Source organism: Pristiophorus japonicus, chromosome 15, assembly GCF_044704955.1.
Source record: "Pristiophorus japonicus isolate sPriJap1 chromosome 15, sPriJap1.hap1, whole genome shotgun sequence".
In the NCBI taxonomy this organism is placed as follows: Eukaryota; Metazoa; Chordata; class Chondrichthyes; family Pristiophoridae; genus Pristiophorus; species Pristiophorus japonicus.
This window is the reverse complement of record NC_091991.1, coordinates 186,380,806-186,398,292: the sequence shown is the minus strand read 5'-3', so window position 1 is coordinate 186,398,292 and position 17,487 is coordinate 186,380,806. Positions and strand designations below refer to the sequence as shown.

The 17,487-nt window shown below is 47.8% G+C and overlaps 1 protein-coding gene across 4 annotated transcripts in view; it reads left to right on the top strand.

The window, feature by feature from the left end:
- Nucleotides 1-17,487, top strand: part of LOC139281327 (unconventional myosin-XV-like) — a 628,080-nt gene that overhangs the window by 314,275 nt on the left and 296,318 nt on the right. For 3 of the 4 annotated variants that reach the window (XM_070901485.1, XM_070901486.1, XM_070901488.1), the window contains 2 exons: nt 5,930-6,091; nt 6,898-7,011. In XM_070901485.1, coding sequence (XP_070757586.1) covers nt 5,930-6,091; nt 6,898-7,011 — 276 coding nt within the window. Of the gene's footprint in view, nt 1-1,069; nt 1,115-5,929; nt 6,092-6,897; nt 7,012-17,487 lie in introns of those variants that run through there. The other variant, XM_070901487.1, reaches the window with a different exon arrangement.

Sequence of the window (17,487 nt, the reverse complement as noted above, 5' to 3'; positions counted from 1 at the left end):
CACAATTTGCTTTCCCACCCATCTTTGTATCATCAGCAAACTTGGCTACATTACACTCGGTCCTTTCAGCCAAGTCATTAATATAGATTGTAAATAATTGAGGACCCAGCACTGATCCCTATGGCACCCCACTAGTTTGCTGTTTGCCAACTGGAAAAAGATTCATTTATCCCGACTCTCTGTTTTCTGTTCGTTAGCCAATCATTTATCTATGATAACATATTGCCCCAACCCCGTGAACTTTTATCTTGTGCAGTAATCTTTTATGAGGTACCTTATCGAATGCCTTCTGGAAATCCAAATACACCACATCCACTGGTTCCCCCTTATCCACCCGGCTCATTACATCCTCAAAGAACTCCAGCAAATTTCTCAAACATGAATTCTCTTTCATAAAAGAATGCTGACTCTGCTTGACTGAAGTATGCTTTTCCAAATGTCCTGCTACTGCTTCCTTAATAATGGACTCCAGCATTTTCCCAATGACAGATGTTAGGCTAACTGGTCTATAGTTTCCTGTGTTATGTCTGCCTCCTTTTTTAAATAGGGGCGTTACATTTGCAGTTTTCCAATCCGCTGGGACCTCCCAAGAACCAAGGGAATTGTGGTACATTAAAAAACAATGCATCCATTATCTCTGCAGCCACCTCTTTTAAGACGCTAGGGTGCAAGCCAATCGATCCAGGGGACTTGTCCGCCTTTAGTCCCATTATTTTACCGAGTACTACTTCTTTAATGATAATTGTTTTTCGTTCCTCCCTCCCTATAGCCCCTAGATTATCCATTATTGGGATGTTTTTAGTGTCTTCTATCGTGAAAACCTATACAAAATATTTGTTCAACGTCTCTGCCATTTCCCTGATCCCCATTTTTAATTCCCCGGTCTCATCCACTAAGGGACTAACATTTACTTTAGCCACTTTTTCCTTTTTATGTAACTGTAGAAACTCTTACTATCTGTTTTTATATTTTGTGCTAGTTTACTTTCATAATCTTATCTTCCCTTTCTTTATTAGGGTTTGATTAGGGCAGGGAAAATGGAGTATGAGAAGAAGCTTGCAGGGAACATTAAGACGGATTGCAAAACTTTCTATAGATATGTAAAGAGAAAAAGGTTAGTAAAGACAAACGTAGGTCCCCTGCAGTCAGAATCAGGGGAAGTCATAACGGGGAACAAAGAAATGGCGGACCAATTGAACAAGTACTTTGGTTCGGTATTCACGAAGGAGGACACAAACAACCTTCCGGTTATAAAAGGGGTCGGGGGGTCTAGTAAGGAGGAGGAACTGAGGGAAATCCTTATTAGCCGGGAAATTGTGTTGGGGAAATTGAAGGCCGATAAATCCCCAGGACTGCATCCCAGAGTACTTAAGGAGGTGGCCTTAGAAATAGTGGATGCATTGACAGTCATTTTCCAACATTCCATTGACTCTGGATCAGTTCCTATAGAGTGGAGGGTAGCCAATGTAACCCCACTTTTTAAAAAATGAGGGAGAGAGAAAACAGGGAATTATAGACCGGTCAGCCTGACATCGGTAGTGGGTAAAATGATGGAATCAATTATTAAGGATGTCATAGCAGTGCATTTGGAAAGAGATGACATGATAGGTCCAAGTCAGCATGGATTTGTGAAAGGGAAATCATGCTTGACAAATCTTCTGGAATTTTTTGAGGATGTTTCCAGTAGAGTGGACAAGGGAGAACCAGTTGATGTGGTATATTTGGACTTTCAGAAGGCGTTCGACAAGGTCCCACACAAGAGATTGATGTGCAAAGTTAGAGCACATGGGATTGGGGGTAGTGTGCTGACATGGATTGAGAACTGGTTGTCAGACAGGAAGCAAAGAGTAGGAGTAAATGGGTACTTTTCAGAATGGCAAGGGTGACTAGTGGGGTACCGCAAGGTTCTGTGCTGGGGCCCCAGCTGTTTACACTGTACATTAATGATTTAGATGAGGGGATTAAATGTAGTATCTCCAAATTTGCGGATGACACTAAGTTGGGTGGCAGTGTGAGCTGCGAGGAGGATGCTGTGAGGCTGCAGAGCGACTTGGATAGGTTAGGTGAGTGGGCAAATGCATGGAAGATGAAGTATAATGTGGATAAATGTGAGGTTATCCACTTTGGTGGTAAAAACAGAGAGACAGACTATTATCTGAATGGTGACAGATTAGGAAAAGGAGAGGTGCAAAGAGACCTGGGTGTCGTGGTACATCAGTCATTGAAGGTTGGCATGCAGGTGCAGCAGGCGGTTAAGAAAGCAAATGGCATGTTGGCCTTCATAGCAAGGGGATTTGAGTACAGGGGCAGGGAGGTGTTGCTACAGTTGTACAGGGCATTGGTGAGGCCACACCTGGAGTATTGTGTACAGTTTTGGTCTCCTAACTTGAGGAAGGACATTCTTGCTATTGAGGGAGTGCAACGAAGGTTCACCAGACTGATTCCCGGGATGGCGGGACTGACCTATCAAGAAAGACTGGATCAACTGGGCTTGTATTCACTGGAGTTCAGAAGAATGAGAGGGGACCTCATAGAAGCATTTAAAATTCTGACGGGGTTAGACAGGTTAGATGCAGGAAGAATGTTCCCAATGTTGGGGAAGTCCAGAACCAGAGGTCACAGTCTAAGGATAAGGGGTAAGCCATTTAGGACCGAGATGCGGAGGAACTTCTTCACCCAGAGAGTGGTGAACCTGTGGAATTCTCTACCACAGAAAGTTGTTGAGGCCAATTCACTAAATATATTCAAAAAGGAGTTAGATGAGGTCCTTACTACTCGGGGGATCAAGGGGTATGGCGAGAAAGCAGGAATGGGGTACTGAAGTTGAATGTTCAGCCATGAACTCATTGAATGGCGGTGCAGGCTAGAAGGGCCGAATGGCCTACTCCTGCACCTATTTTCTATGTTTCTATTTTCTATTTTTGTTGTTGTTCTTTGCTGGCTTTTAAAAGTTTCCCAATCCTCTGGCCTCCCACTAGTCTTGGCCACTTTATATGCCCTTGTTTTCAATTTGATACCCTCCCTTATTTCCTTAGTTAGCCACGGATGGTTATCCCTTCTCTTACAGTCGTTCCTGCTCATTGGGATAATTTTTTGTTGTGAGTTATGAAATATCTCCTTAAATGTTTACCACTGCTCATTAACCGTTCCACTCCTTTATCTATTTTCCCAGTCCACTTTAGCCAACTCTGCCCTCATACCTTTGTAGTCTCCTTTATTTAAGCTTAGGACAATGGTTTGAGAACCAACTTTCTCACCCTCCAACTAAATTTGAAATTCAACCATGCTATGGTCACTCATTCCTAGAGGATCCTTTACTAGGAGATCGTTTATTAATCCTGTCTCATTACACAGTACCAGATCTAAGATAGCCTGCTCCCTGGTTGGTTCCACAACGTACTGTTCAAGGAAACTATCCCGGATACACTCTCTGAACTCTTCCTCAAGGCCACCCTGGCCAATTTGCTTTGTTCAATCAATATGAAGGTTAAAATCGCCCATGATTATTGCCGTTCCTTCTTTACAAGCCTCCATTATTTCTTGATTTATACTCCGTCCAACAGTGCAGCTGCTGTTAGGAGGCCTATAAACTACACCCATCAGTGACTTTTTCCCCTTATTATTCCTTATCTCCACCCAAACTGATTCAACATCTTGATCTTCTGAGCCAATATCGTTTCTCACTAATGCACTGATCTCATCCTTTATTAACAGTGGTAAGCCCCCTCCTTTTCCTTTCTGTCTGTCCTTCCGAATTGTCAAATACCCATGAATATTTAGCTCCCAGTCCAGGTCACCTTGCAACCACGTCTCTGTAATGGCTACTCGATCATACCCATGAGGGGACCAAATGTAATATATCCAAGTTTGCTGATGATACAAAGCTAGGTGGGAATGTAAGTTGTGAAGAGAATGCAAAAAGGTTTCAAGGCTAAGTGAGTGGGCAAGAACATGGCAAATGGAATATAATGTTTCGAAATGTCCGTTATTCACTTTGGTCGGAAAAATAGAAAGGCAGAGTATTTTTTAAATGGTGAGAGATTGGGAAATATTGGTGTTCAGAGGAACCTGGGATGGGGGGATTGTCCTACAAGGAAAGATTGAACAGGCTAGGCCTATATTAGAAACATAGAAAGTTACAGCGCAGAAGGAGGCCATTCCGGCCCATCGTGTCCACGCCGGCCGACAACGAGCCGCAAGGCCCTCAGTCAGCAGCCCTAAAGATTACATATAAACCTATGAACAATGACGGAAAAGCAAAGAGCACCCAGCCCAACCAGTCCGCCTCACACAACTGTGACACCCCTTATACTGAAACATTCTACACTCCACCCCAACCGAAGCCATTTGATCTTATGGGAGAGGCAAAAATAGATAAAAACCCAGGCCAATTTAGGGAGAAAAAATCTGGGAAAATTCCGCTCCGACCCATGCAGGCGATCGAAACTAGTCCAGGAGATCACCCTGGCCGTATTCTATTCCCTGCAGTACTTACCATTATATCTGTGCCGTCCAACAAAAGGTTATCCCGTCTAATCCCAATTACCAGCTGGAGTTTCGAAGAATAAGAGGTGATCTCATTGAAACATACAAAATTCCTACAGGGCTTGACAGGGTAGATGCAGGGAAGATGTTTCACCTGGCTGGGGAGTCGAGAACCAGGGGTCACAGTCTCAGAATAAGGGGTCAGCCAGTTATAACTGAGATGAGGAGAAATTTAACTCAGAAGGTTGTGAATATTTGGAATTCTCTACCCCAGAGAGCTGTGGAAGCTCAGTCATTGAGGATATTCAAGACAGAGATCGATAGGTTTTGGGATATTAAGGGAATCAAGGGATATGGGAATTGTTCAGGCAAGTGGAGTTGAGGTAGAAGATCAGCCATGATCTCATTGAATTGCAGAGCAGGCTCGAAGAGCCAAATGGCCGACTTTGACTTCTAATTCATATGTTCTTAGAGGGAATATTGGTGGTGAGTAGTCCATAATTTGTGACTTGAGCCTTGTAGATGATGGAGAGGCTTTGAGGGGATCAAGAGGTGAGCCAGTCATTGCAGAGTACAGTCTCTGACCTGCTCCTGTGTTGATATGGCTGGTCCAGTTAAGATCCTGGTCAGTGCCCAAGATGTTGATGGTGGGAAATTTAGCAATGACGATTCCATTGAAGGCCTGGGAGATGGCTGGGCTTTCTATTGTTGGAGAAGGTCATTACCTGGCATTTACACGGCATGGATGTTACCTGCTGGGATGTCAGCCCAAAGCTGGATGTTTTCCAAGTCATGTGTTGACTGACATGTACTGCTTCATTATTAAAGGAGCTGTGACTGGATCTGCAGCTGCACTCCTGGTCTTATGACAGAAGGTAGGTCATTGATGAAGCAGCTGAAGATGGTTGAGCCTAGGACTGTGCCTTGTGGGATTCCGGTAGTGATGTCCTGGGGCTGTGATGGTTGGTCTCCAACAACTCTAATCATCTTCCTGTGTGTCAAATATGACTCCAGCTGCTGGAGGGTTTCTCTTTGACCCCACTGACCTCAGTGTTTCTTGGACTGCTTGTGCCATACATGCCGTTTGATAGCACTATTGATGATTTCTTCCATCACTTGTTGATGATTGGCTGGAGGTTGCTAGGGTGGCAATTGGCCAGTTAGATTTATCCTGTTTTTTGTGGATAGAACATACATTGATAATTTTACCCAATGTTAGGTAGATGCCAGATATTGTAGCTGGCCTGGAGTATCTTGGCTGGTGATTAGTTCTGGTGGACTGGTCTTCACTACAGTTGGAATGTTGTCTTGCTGTGTCCTGTGCATGTAATATGTAGCATGAACTGAATTGGCTGGACAGTGGCAGCAATGATAGTGAGGACCTCGTCCACTCGGATTGCAAATCATTTAGAAAAAACAGTTCAGACAAAATGTTTTTTTTCAGGGTGGAAACTGTGAGATTTCAGGGAAAGATGATGGAGAGGACTTCCTCCGGTTGCTGAGCTCAATGGAGGTGCTCAGTTTCAGTCCAGACGAACAGAACAGCATCTTCCGCATTCTCTCTTCAGTTCTTCACCTGGGGAATGTCTACTTCGAGAAATATGAGGTTTGTTTTTTTAAACATGTAACTCTTACACTGAAATAAAAACAGAAAATGCTGGAAGCACTCAGCAGGTCAGGCAGCGTCTGTGGAGAGAGAAAGGTGTGGTTAACATTTCAGGTCAATGAAAACAAAGCCTTGCATTTGTATATCGCCTTTCCCAACCACCAGACGTCCCAAAGCACTTTACAGAAATGAAGTACTTTTGGAGTGTGGTCACTGCTGTAATGTTGGTTGGAGAACCCTGACTGTGGGTTTGGCTGTAACTCTGACGGTGCAGGCTTGGGGCTATGGTGTTTGATCTGCGACCTGCATCACTGCCTGCTCAGGCTCCTGGGGCCAACAAACCACGAGCAGTGAATTCCTGGCTTGTGCTACAGGCTGGGATATAATCAAAGACTTTATGGGTGGTTTATATACAGAATAATAGACACCCAGGAGTGAGTTGCAAGCTGCAATCTACTTGGGGAGTTTTAATGGGTTATAGATAGAATAATCGATAAGTTACAGGGTACAATCTGAGTGAGAGTTTTGGAAGGTTTACAAATAGAATAATGGATACTTGGAAGGATATAATCTCATCAGGGAGGTCTGGATTATTTGATAAACTCCAAAATCATCCAGCTGTCTGCTTTGATTGTCGTCACACCTGATATGACATGTCAGCAGGAGCGGTGCTAAACTGTTCCCATGGTTACACATTATTGGATTTTATTGTTCACATCTAATATTTTTCAACCAAAGTTGCTGGCAGTTAAGAATACCTGGAATCTGTCTCATTGACATACTCACCATGTGCTTAACTATTGCAGACCGATTCACAGGAGATTGCTTCAGTGGTGAGTGCTCGGGAGATCCGTGTGGTGGCGGAGCTGTTACAGATCTCTCCTGAGGGGCTGCAGAAGTCCATCACGTTTAAAGTAACAGTAAGTTCGCTTCGCTGAGGCTGCAGATCATGCAACCTCACAATGAATCTTTTTACAATCAGTCTCCACGTGGAAACCATCTTAAGCAGGTAAACTGAGCTTCACAGGCAGTACCACAAAAACATGTGATATACTGGAGCCAAACCAGGATTCGAAGAGGGATTTCTACCACCATGGACCTCACTTCAGCTGAAATACAATTGCTCAAGATACAGGGACAACTTTAGAATGAAAGAGTTCTGTGTGTTTAGCATTGTGTGCGTCATCCTGTGACCCTCTGATTTGAGAACAGTGTAGAGCCCATATGCTCAAATCAAACACCACTCGCATCTGATTCAACCCTTTCATTGATCAACACTCATTCATCTGCCCAAAGCTTTTCACATACAAGCCAACTAGGGCATCGAAGATAGAGATAGTATCCTAGGGGTAGGATCAATTCAAGTTCCTTTATCATCCCATTCCTCAGAAAACCCCCACCCTCAGCCCTCTAAGTTGGGTGGCAGTGTGAGCTGCGAGGAGGATGCTATTAGGCTGCAGAGTGACTTGGATAGGTTAGGTGAGTGGGCAAATGCATGGCAGATGAAGTATAATGTGGATAAATGTGAGGTTATCCACTTTGGTGGTAAAAACAGAGAGACAGACTATTATCTGAATGGTGACAGATTAGGAAAAGGGAAGGTGCAACGAGACCTGGGTGTCATGGTACATCAGTCATTGAAGGTTGGCATGCAGGTACAGCAGGCGGTTAAGAAAGCAAATGGCATGTTGGCCTTCATAGCGAGGGGATTTGAATACAGGGGCAGGGAGGTGTTGCTACAGTTGTACAGGGCCTTGGTGAGGCCACACCTGGAGTATTGTGTACAGTTTTGGTCTCCTAACTTGAGGAAGGACATTCTTGCTATTGAGGGAGTGCAGCGAAGGTTCACCAGACTGATTCCCGGGATGGCGGGACTGACCTATCAAGAAAGATTGGATCAATTGGGCTTGTATTCACTGGAGTTCAGAAGAATGAGAGGGGACCTCATAGAAACGTTTAAAATTCTGACGGGTTTAGACAGGTTAGATGCAGAAAGAATGTTCCCAATGTTGGGGAAGTCCAGAACCAGGGGTCACAGTCTGAGGATAAGGGGTAAGCCATTTAGGACCGAGATGAGGAGAAACTTCTTCACCCAGAGAGTGGTGAACCTGTGGAATTCTCTACCACAGAAAGTAGTTGAGGCCAATTCACTAAATATATTCAAAAGGGAGTTAGATGAAGTCCTTACTACTCGGGGGATCAAGGGTTATGGCGAGAAAGCAGGAAGGGGGTACTGAAGTTTCATGTTCAGCCATGAACTCATTGAATGGCGGTGCAGGCTAGAAGGGCTGAATGGCCTGCTCCTGTACCTATTTTCTATGTTTCTATGTTTCTGTGTCATCATTTTCCATGATTCTATGACACCATGTTAATAGAAACTTTACATACACATTGGATAAAACACCCAAGTGACTACCCTTGTGTGTTGTTAGTTAGTATGATTGCACTAGGTTGAGGGTGAGTGTGAAGGGTGTAAAGTGAGATGGGGATGTGATAATGTAGATCAAGAGGAGTGGGTGGAGGTGCAAGGTAAGTTGGTGTGAGTAAGGATGTGCAGGAGTAGGGCAGGGAAGGCAGAGTGATGGGGATGTGATGAGAGGCACAGCAGGATGAGCTTCAGTGTGGTTTTGTACTAATGTTTCGTGATCCACTGAGATCATTGAAAGGTTTGTGCCACTGCAGCCAGGTCCTCCTGACCACATCCCTGCTTGTACCCTCCTGTGCAATGTGCAACCAGGCTGTGTTGGTGTCCTGGGGAGGTGTCTTCCGCCCATGGGAGGGGAAGAGGACCTTCCTGCGTGCTCTGATTCCCTCCATAAGCATGTAGCAGAAGTCATGGGAGAGCCTGGGTGCAGCGCTGTGCCTTTGTGCCGTGATTGTCAGTGTTTGCAGCACCTCATTGCTGTACAACAGCACAACTGTCCAAAGAAAGTTGGCCATGGTCCCTTTAAGGAAACGGGCTGATGATGCATCATGAATGATATCACCAGTCCCGCTTCCTCCAATTGGACCGTGAAATGCCCTGGTCGTGCTTAACAAGCCCTATTAATGTAAATTCATTTTAGACAGCGGGATGGAGCCAGCAGCGGGGCCGTGACCCGACACCATCCTCACCTGACCCGCCGAGGTGAGCAAAATCCCGGCCTAAGTTTCCTGAGCTTGTTATTTCCTCTCTGCTTCATGACATCCCTCTCATTATTCCCTGTTGGAATCCTTCCAATCTAGCTCCTTTTGTTTATTCGTACATGGGATGTGGGCGTCGCTGGCCAGGTCGGCATTTATTGCCCATCCCTAATTGCCTCTCGAGAAGGTGATGGTGAGCCGCCGCCTTGAACCGCTGCAGTCCGTGTGGTGAAGATGCTCCCACAGTGCTGTTAGGGAGGGAGTTCCAGGATTGTGACCCAGCGACGATGAAGGAACGGCCGATATATTTCCAAGTCAGGATGGTGTGTAACTTGGAGGGGAACATGGAGGTGGTGGTGTTCCCATGCGCCTGCTGCCCTTGTCCTTCTAGGTGGTAGGGGTCACAGGTTTGGGAAGGACTGCGCAGTGCATCTTATAGATGGTACGTACTGCAGCCACAGTGCGCCGGGAGTGAATGTTGAAGGTGGTGGATGGGATGCCAATCAAGCGACTGCTTTGTCCTGGATGGTGTCGAGCTTCTTGAGTGTTGTTGGAGCTGCACTCATCCAGGCAAGTGGAGAGTGTTCCATCACACTCCTGACTTGTGCCTTGTAGATGGTGGAAAGGCTTTGGGGAGTCAGGGGGTGAGACACTCGTCGCAGAATACCCAGCCTCTGACCTGCTCTTGTAGCCACAGTATTTATGTGGCTGGTCCAGTTAAGTTTCTGGTCAATGGTGACCCCCAGGATGTTGATGGTGGAGGATTCGGTGATGGTAATGCCGCTGAATGTCAAGGGACGGTGGTTAGACTCTCGCTTGTTGGAGATAGTCATTGCCTGGCACTTGTGTGGCGCGAATGTTATTTGCTACTTATCAGCCCAAGCCTGAATGTTGTCCAGGTCTTGCTGCATGCGGGCATGGACTGCTTCATTATCTGAGGAGTTGCGAATGGCACTGAGCACTGCACTCATCAGCGAACATACCCACTTCTGACCTTATGATGGAGGGAAGGTCATTGAAGCAGCTGAAGATGGTTGGGCCGAGGACACTGCCCTGAGGAACTCCTGCAGCGATGTCCTGGGGTTGAGATGATTGACCTCCAACCACCACAACCATCTCCCTTTGTGCTGGGTATGACTCCAGCCAATGGAGAGTTTTTCCCCGATTCCCATTGACTTCAGTTTACTCAGGTTCCTTGATACCACACTTTGTCAAATGCTGTCTTGATGTCCAGGGCAGTCACTCTTACCTCACCTCTGGAATTCAGCTCTTTTGTCCATGTTTGGACCAAGGCTATAATGAGGTCTGGAGCTGAGAGGCTCTGGCAGAACCCAAACTGAGCATCAGTGAGTAGGTAATTGGTGAGTAAATGCCGCTTGATAGCACTGTTGACGTCACCTTCCATCACTTTGCTGATGATGGGGCGGTAATTGGTCGGATTGGATTTGTCCTGCGTTTTGTGGACAGGTCATACCTGGGCAGTTTTCCACATTGTCGGATAGATGCCAGTGTTGCTGCTGTACTGGAACAGCTTGGCTAGAGGCGCGGCTAGTTCTGGAGCACAAGTCTTCAGCACGACAGCCGGGATGTTGTCGGGGCCCATAACCTTTGCTGTATCCAGTGCGCTCAGCCGTTTCTTGATAACACGTGGAGTGAATCGAATTGGCTGAAGACTGGCTTCTGTGATGGTGGGGACCTCAGGAGGAGGCCGATATGGATCATCCACTCGGCACTTCTGGCTGAAGATGGTTCCAAACACTTCAGCCTTGTCTTTTGCACTCGCGTGCTGGGCTCTGCCATCATTGAGGATGGGAATATTCATGGAGCTTCCTCCTCCCGTTAGTTGTTTAATGGTCCACCACCATTCATAGAAAATAGGTGCAGGAGTAGGCCATTCGGCCCTTCGAGCCTGCACCACCATTCAATATGATCATGGCTGATCATGCACTTCAGTACCCCATTCCTGTCTTCTCTCCATACCCCTTGATCCCTTTAGCCGTAAGGGCCACATCTAACTCCCTTTTGAATATATCCAACGAACTGGACTCCACAACTTTCTGTGGTAGAGAAATCCATAGGTTCATAATTCTCTGGGTGAAAAAGTTTCTCCTCATCTCTGACCTAAATGGCTTACCCTTTATCCTTCGACTGTGACCCCTGGTTCTGGACTTCCCCAACATCGGGAACATTCTTCCTGCATCTAACCTGTCCAATCTCGTCAGAATTTTATATGTTTCTATGAGATCCCCTCTCATTCTTCTAAATTCCATTAAATATAAGCCTAGTCGATCCAGTCTTTCTTCATATGTCAGTCCTGCCATCCCGGGAGTCAGTCTGGTGAACCTTCGCTGCACTCCCTCAATAGCAAGAATGACCTTCCTCAGATTAGGAGACCAAAACTGTACACAATATTCAAGGTGTGGCCTCACCAAGGCCCTGTACAACTGCAGTAAGACCTCCTCGCTCCTATACTCAAATCCTCTCGCTATGAAGGCCAACATGCCATTTGCCTTCTTCACCAGCTGCTGTACCTGCATGCCAACTTTCAGTGACTGATGAACCATGACATCTAGGTCTCATTACACCTCCCCTTTTCCTAATCTGTCACCATTCAGATAATAATCTGCCTCTCTGTTTTTACCACCAAAGTGGATAACCTCACATTTATCCACATTATACTGCATCTGCCATGCATTTGCCCACTCACCTAACCTGTCCAAGTCACCCTGCAGCCTCTTAGCATCCTCCTCACAGCTCACACCGCCAACCAGCTTAGTGTCATCTGCAAACTTGGAGATATTACACTCAATTCCTTCATCTAAATCATTAACGTAGCTTGTAAATAGCTGAGGTCCCAGCACTGAACCTTGCGGTACCCCACTAGTCACTGCCTGCCATTCTGAAAAGGACCTGTTTATTCCCACTCTTTGCTTCCTGTCTGCCAACCAGTTCTCTATCCACGTCAGTAGATTACCCCCATGTCTGGATGTGGCAGGACTGCAGAGCTTTGATCTGATCCGTTGATTGTGGGATCGCTTAGCTCTGTCTATAGCGTGCTGCTCCCGCTGTTTAGCATGCATGTAGTCCTGTGTTGCAGCTTCCCCAGGTTGGTACCTCATTTTTAGGTACGCCTGGTGCTGCTCCTGGCATTCCCTTCTGCACTCCTCATTGAACCAGGGTTGGTCCCTGGGCTTGATGGTAATGGTAGAGTGAGGGATATGCCGGGCCATGAGGTTACAGATTGTGCTGGAATACAGTTCTGCTGCTGATGGCCCACAGCGCCTCATGGATGCCCAGTTTTGAGCTGCTAGATCTGTTCTGAATCTATCCCATTTAGCACGGTGGTAACAAAACACGATGGAGGGTGTCCCCAGTGTGAAGACGGGACTTTGTCTCCACAATGACTGTACGGTGGTTGCTGCTAACAATGCTGTCCTGGACAGATGCATCTGTGACATCCTGCCATTCTCACTGCAGGAAATAGTCCGAACCAAAGTCATGCTTTTTCCCTCCTCGACCTCCCCACAGCATTCAATACAGTCGAGCATACCCTCCTCCAGTATCTCTCTCTGTCGGCCAACTCTGAGAGACCACTGCTGTAGCATATCTCGCATTGTCACTCCTTGTCCTCCACTGCCCTCGGTACCCTTGGCAACACTCTCCTCATCAATCACCTCACACACATTTTGCATCACAAAAGCTCCCAACTACAATTTTTATGATCTGTCTTTGAAATGTATCGCCTCCTGAAGGCTTGACGTATACGGTTGCTGCTGAGGTGCAGAAAGAAAGAACTGGCATTTATATAGCAACTTTCATGACCTAAAGGATGTGCAAAACTGTTACATAGCCAATTAAGTTATTTTGAAGAGTGTCACTGCTGTAATGTAGGTTACGCAAACGTCAATTTATGGAAAGCAAGGTCCCATAAGATAAATGATCAGATAATCTGTTTTAGGTGTTGGTTGAGGGATAAATATTGGCTTCATCACCGGGGAGAACTTCCCTGCTCCTCTTCAAATAGTGCCGTGGGATCTTTAACGTCCACCTGTGAGAGTAGATGAGGCCTCTGTTTAATGCCTCATCTGCAAGACGGTACCTCCGACAGTGTAGCACTCCCTCTGTACTGCAGTGGGGTGTTAGCCTAGATTATGTACCCAAGTCTCTGGATTGGGACTTGAACCGGTGACCTTCTGACCCAGAGGCAAGAGTGACATCACTGGGGAGCATGGGTAACATCCACCCTACTGCCCCCGCCCCCCAGCCTCCCCAAACAGGTGGGCAGGCGTAATGCATGGATAGTGTAGTGGGCTTCTGCCTTCCTTCCCCACCCCCTTCCCCAAACCCTCCCCACCCCCTTCCCCAAACCCTCCCCACCCCCTTCCAAAACCCCTCCCCTCTCCCAACCCCTCCCCTCCCAACCCCTCCCCACCCCCTTCCCCAACCCCTCCCCTCCCCACCCCCTTCCCCAACCCCTCCCCTCCCCAACCCCTTCTCTCCCCCAACCCCTCCTCTCCCCCAACCCCTCCTCTCCCACTCCCCCAATCCCCTCCCCAACCCCTCCCCAACCCCTCTCCCACTCCCCCCTCTCCCACTCCCCCCTCTCCTAATCCCCTCCCCACCCAACCCCTCCCCTCCCCACCCCCTTCCCCAAACCCTCCCCACCCCCTTCCCCAACCCCTCCCCTCTCCCAACCCCTCCCCTCCTCTCCCCCAACCCCTCCTCTCCCACTCCCCCCTCTCCCAATCCCCTCCCCCTCCCCCAACCCCTCCTCTCCCCAACCCCCTCCCCTCCCCCAACCCCCTCCCCAACCCTTCCTCCAACCTCCTCAGCCCCAACCACTCCTCTCCCCCAAACCCCCCCTCCCCAACCCCCTCCCCAACCCTCTCCCCAACCCCTTCCCCCAACCCCATCCTCCATAACCCCCTCCCCTAAACCCTTCCCTGAATTCCCTCCCTCATCCTTCTCCTCAACCCTCTCCCCCAACCCCCCCCCATTCCACTCCCCCCGTTCCACTCCCCCCATTCCCCTCCCCTCCATTCCTCTCCCTTGTTCCCCTCCCCCCGTTCACCTCCCCCATTTTCGTACACAGCTATTAAATTAGTTTATTTTTGTAGTTTCTTAACACTGAATATTGACAGGAAATGTGAGGCACCTCTCTGTACATTAGGAAGACAGGGTTAGTGAGCAGATCTGATAGTGAGTTAAAATTACCAAACAATAAACTAAAGTAAATGGGAGATCCTATTTGCACAGGCCGGTGCGCCGGTAACTGGAGGACATCGATTTAAAAGCATCATGGAAAGAACAGGGTGAAAGTGTTGGAGAATTTATCTTATGCTGTGGGTTACTGGGAGAAGAACATAAGAAATAGGAGCAGGAGTCGGCCACATGGCCCCTCGAGTCTGCTCCGCCATTCAATAAGATCATGGCTGATCTGATCATAGACTCAGCTCCACTTCCCCGCCCGCTCCCCATAACCCTTTACTCCCTTATCGTTCAAAAATCTGTCTATCTCCGCCTTAAATATATTCAATGCCCCAGCCTCCACAACTCTCTGGGGCAGAGAATTCCACAGATTTACAACCCTCAGAGAGAAGGAATTCCTCCTCATCTCCGTTTCAAATGTGCGACCCCTTATTCTGAAACTATGCCCACTAGTTCTAGATTCCCTCTTGAGGGGAAACGTCCTCGCTGCATCCACCATGTCAAGCTCCCTCTGTATCTTATATGTTTCAATAAGATCACCTCTCATTCTTCTAAACTCCAATGAGTATAGGCCCAACCTGCTCAACCTTTCTTCATAAGTCAACACCCTCATCTCCGGAATCAACCTAGTGAACCTTCTCTGAACAGCCTCCAAAGCAAGTATATCCCTCCTTAAATACAGAGACCAAAACTGTATACAGTACCCTGTACAGTTGTAGCAGGACTTCTCTGCTTTTATACTCTATCCCCCTTGCAATAAAGGCCAACATTCCATTGGCCTTCCTGATCACTTGCTGTACCTGCATATTATCCTTTTGTGTTTCAGGTACAAGGGCCCCCAGGTCCCTCTGTACCACCGCATTTTGTAATCTCTCCCCATTTAAATAATAATTAGCTTTTTTATTTTACCTATCACAGTGGATAACCTCATATTTTCCCGCATTATACTCCATCTGCCAAATTTTTGCCCACTCACTTAGCCTATCTATATCCCTTTGCAGATTCTTTGCATCCTCCTCACAACTTGCTTTCCCACCCATCTTTGTATCATCAGCAAACTTGGTAACTTTAGACTCGGTCCCTTCTTCCAAGTCATTAATATAGATTGTAAATAGTTTGGCCCCAGCCCTGATCCCTGCGGCACCCCACTAGTCACTGTTTGCCAACCGGAAATTACGCATTTATCCCAACTCTGTTTTCTGTTAGTTAGTCAATCCTCTATCCATGCTAATATATTACCCCTAACCCCGTGAACTTTTATTTTGTGCAGTAACCTTTTATGTGGCACCTTATCGAATGTCTTCTGGAAATCCCAATATAGGTTGGACCTCCCTTGTCCGGCATACAACCCTCGTCCGGCACCATTCCCGGCCGGGGGCGCATGCACAGAACGTGGCCGACCTCCACCCCGACACTGGGGCCGCTCCGACACTGGGCCCCCTGGGGCCGCTCCGACACTGGGGCCGCTCCGACACTGGGCCCCCTGGGGCCACTCCGAAACTGGGACCGCTCCGACACTGGGCCCCCTGGGGCCGCTCCGACACTGGGGCCGCTCCGACACTGGGCCCCCTGGGGCCGCTCCGACACTGGGGCCGCTCCGACACTGGGCCCCCTGGGCCTGCTCCGACACTGGGGCCGCTCCGACACTGGGGCCGCTCCGACACTGGGCCCACTGGGGCTGCTCCGACACTGGGCCCACTGGGGCCGCTCCGACACTGGGGCCGCTCTGACACTGGGCCCCCTGGGGCCGCTCCGACACTGGGGCCGCTCCGACACTGGGCCCCCTGGGGCCGCTCCGACACTTCGAGCCTGATCGGATGCCGACCTCCTCCCCCCCTCCCCCTCCCCCCTCAGGCTGCTGACCTACCCTCATCCGGCAGGTCCCAAGAGAGCTGGATAAGGGAGGTTCGACCTGTACACCACATCCCCTGGTTCCCCCTTTACCCACCCGGCTCCTTACATCCTCAAAGAACTCCAGCAAATTTGTCAAACATGATTTCCCTTTCATAAAACCATGCCGACCCTGCTTGACTGCATTATGATTTTCTAAATTTCCTGCTACTACTTCTTTAATGATGGACTCATTTTCCCAGTGACAGGTGTTCGGCTAACTGGTCTATAGTTTCCTGCTTTCTGTTTCCCTTCTTTCTTAAATAGGGGCGTTACATTTGCGGTTTTCCGGTCCGCTCGCACCCTTCCAGAATCCAGGGAATTTTGGTAGATTACAACCAATGCATCCACTATCTCTGCAGCAACTTCTTTTAAGACCCGAGGATGCAGCCATCAGGTCCAGCAGACTAGTCCAACTTTAGTCCCATTAGTTTGCCGAGTACTTTTATGTGGAATATCCGACCAGGAACATTGGAGGAGACAGAATTCAGAATATTTTTTAAAAGGGAAGTCCAAATACACCACATCCACTGGTTCCCCCTTATCCACCCTGCTCGTTACATCCTCAAAGAACTCCAGCAAATTTGTCAAACATGATTTCACTAGAGTTTAGAAGAATGAGAGGGGATCTCATTGAAACGTATAAAATTCTGACTGGGTTGGATAGACTGGATGCAGGGAGGATGCTTCTCCTTGCTGGGAAGTCTAGAACAAGGAGTCACTGTCATGTATGTATGCTTGGAGTTACTAGCCACTAGGTGGTGCGACTGTCAGAGGTCATTGGGCTGTACGCACATGTGTACAGCTCAGGTATAAAAGGCCAGCCATCTTGCAATGTAAGCACTTTGGGCCCTAATAAAGCAGAGCCAGGTTTGTACCTGTGTTAGTTTACAGTATTCAGTCTATCGAGTTATTACACACATAACATTCACAGTCTCAGGATACGGGGTAGGAAATTTAGGACCGAGATGAGGAGACATTTTTTCACTCAGAGGGTGGTGAACCTGTGGAATTCTCTACCACAGAAGGCTGTGGAGACCAAGTCACTGAATATATTTAAGAGGGAGATAGATAGATTTCTAGAAACAAAAGGCATCAAGGGGTATGGGGGAAAAACGAGAATATGGTGTTGAGATAGAGGATCAGCCATGATCATATTGAATGGCGGTACAGGC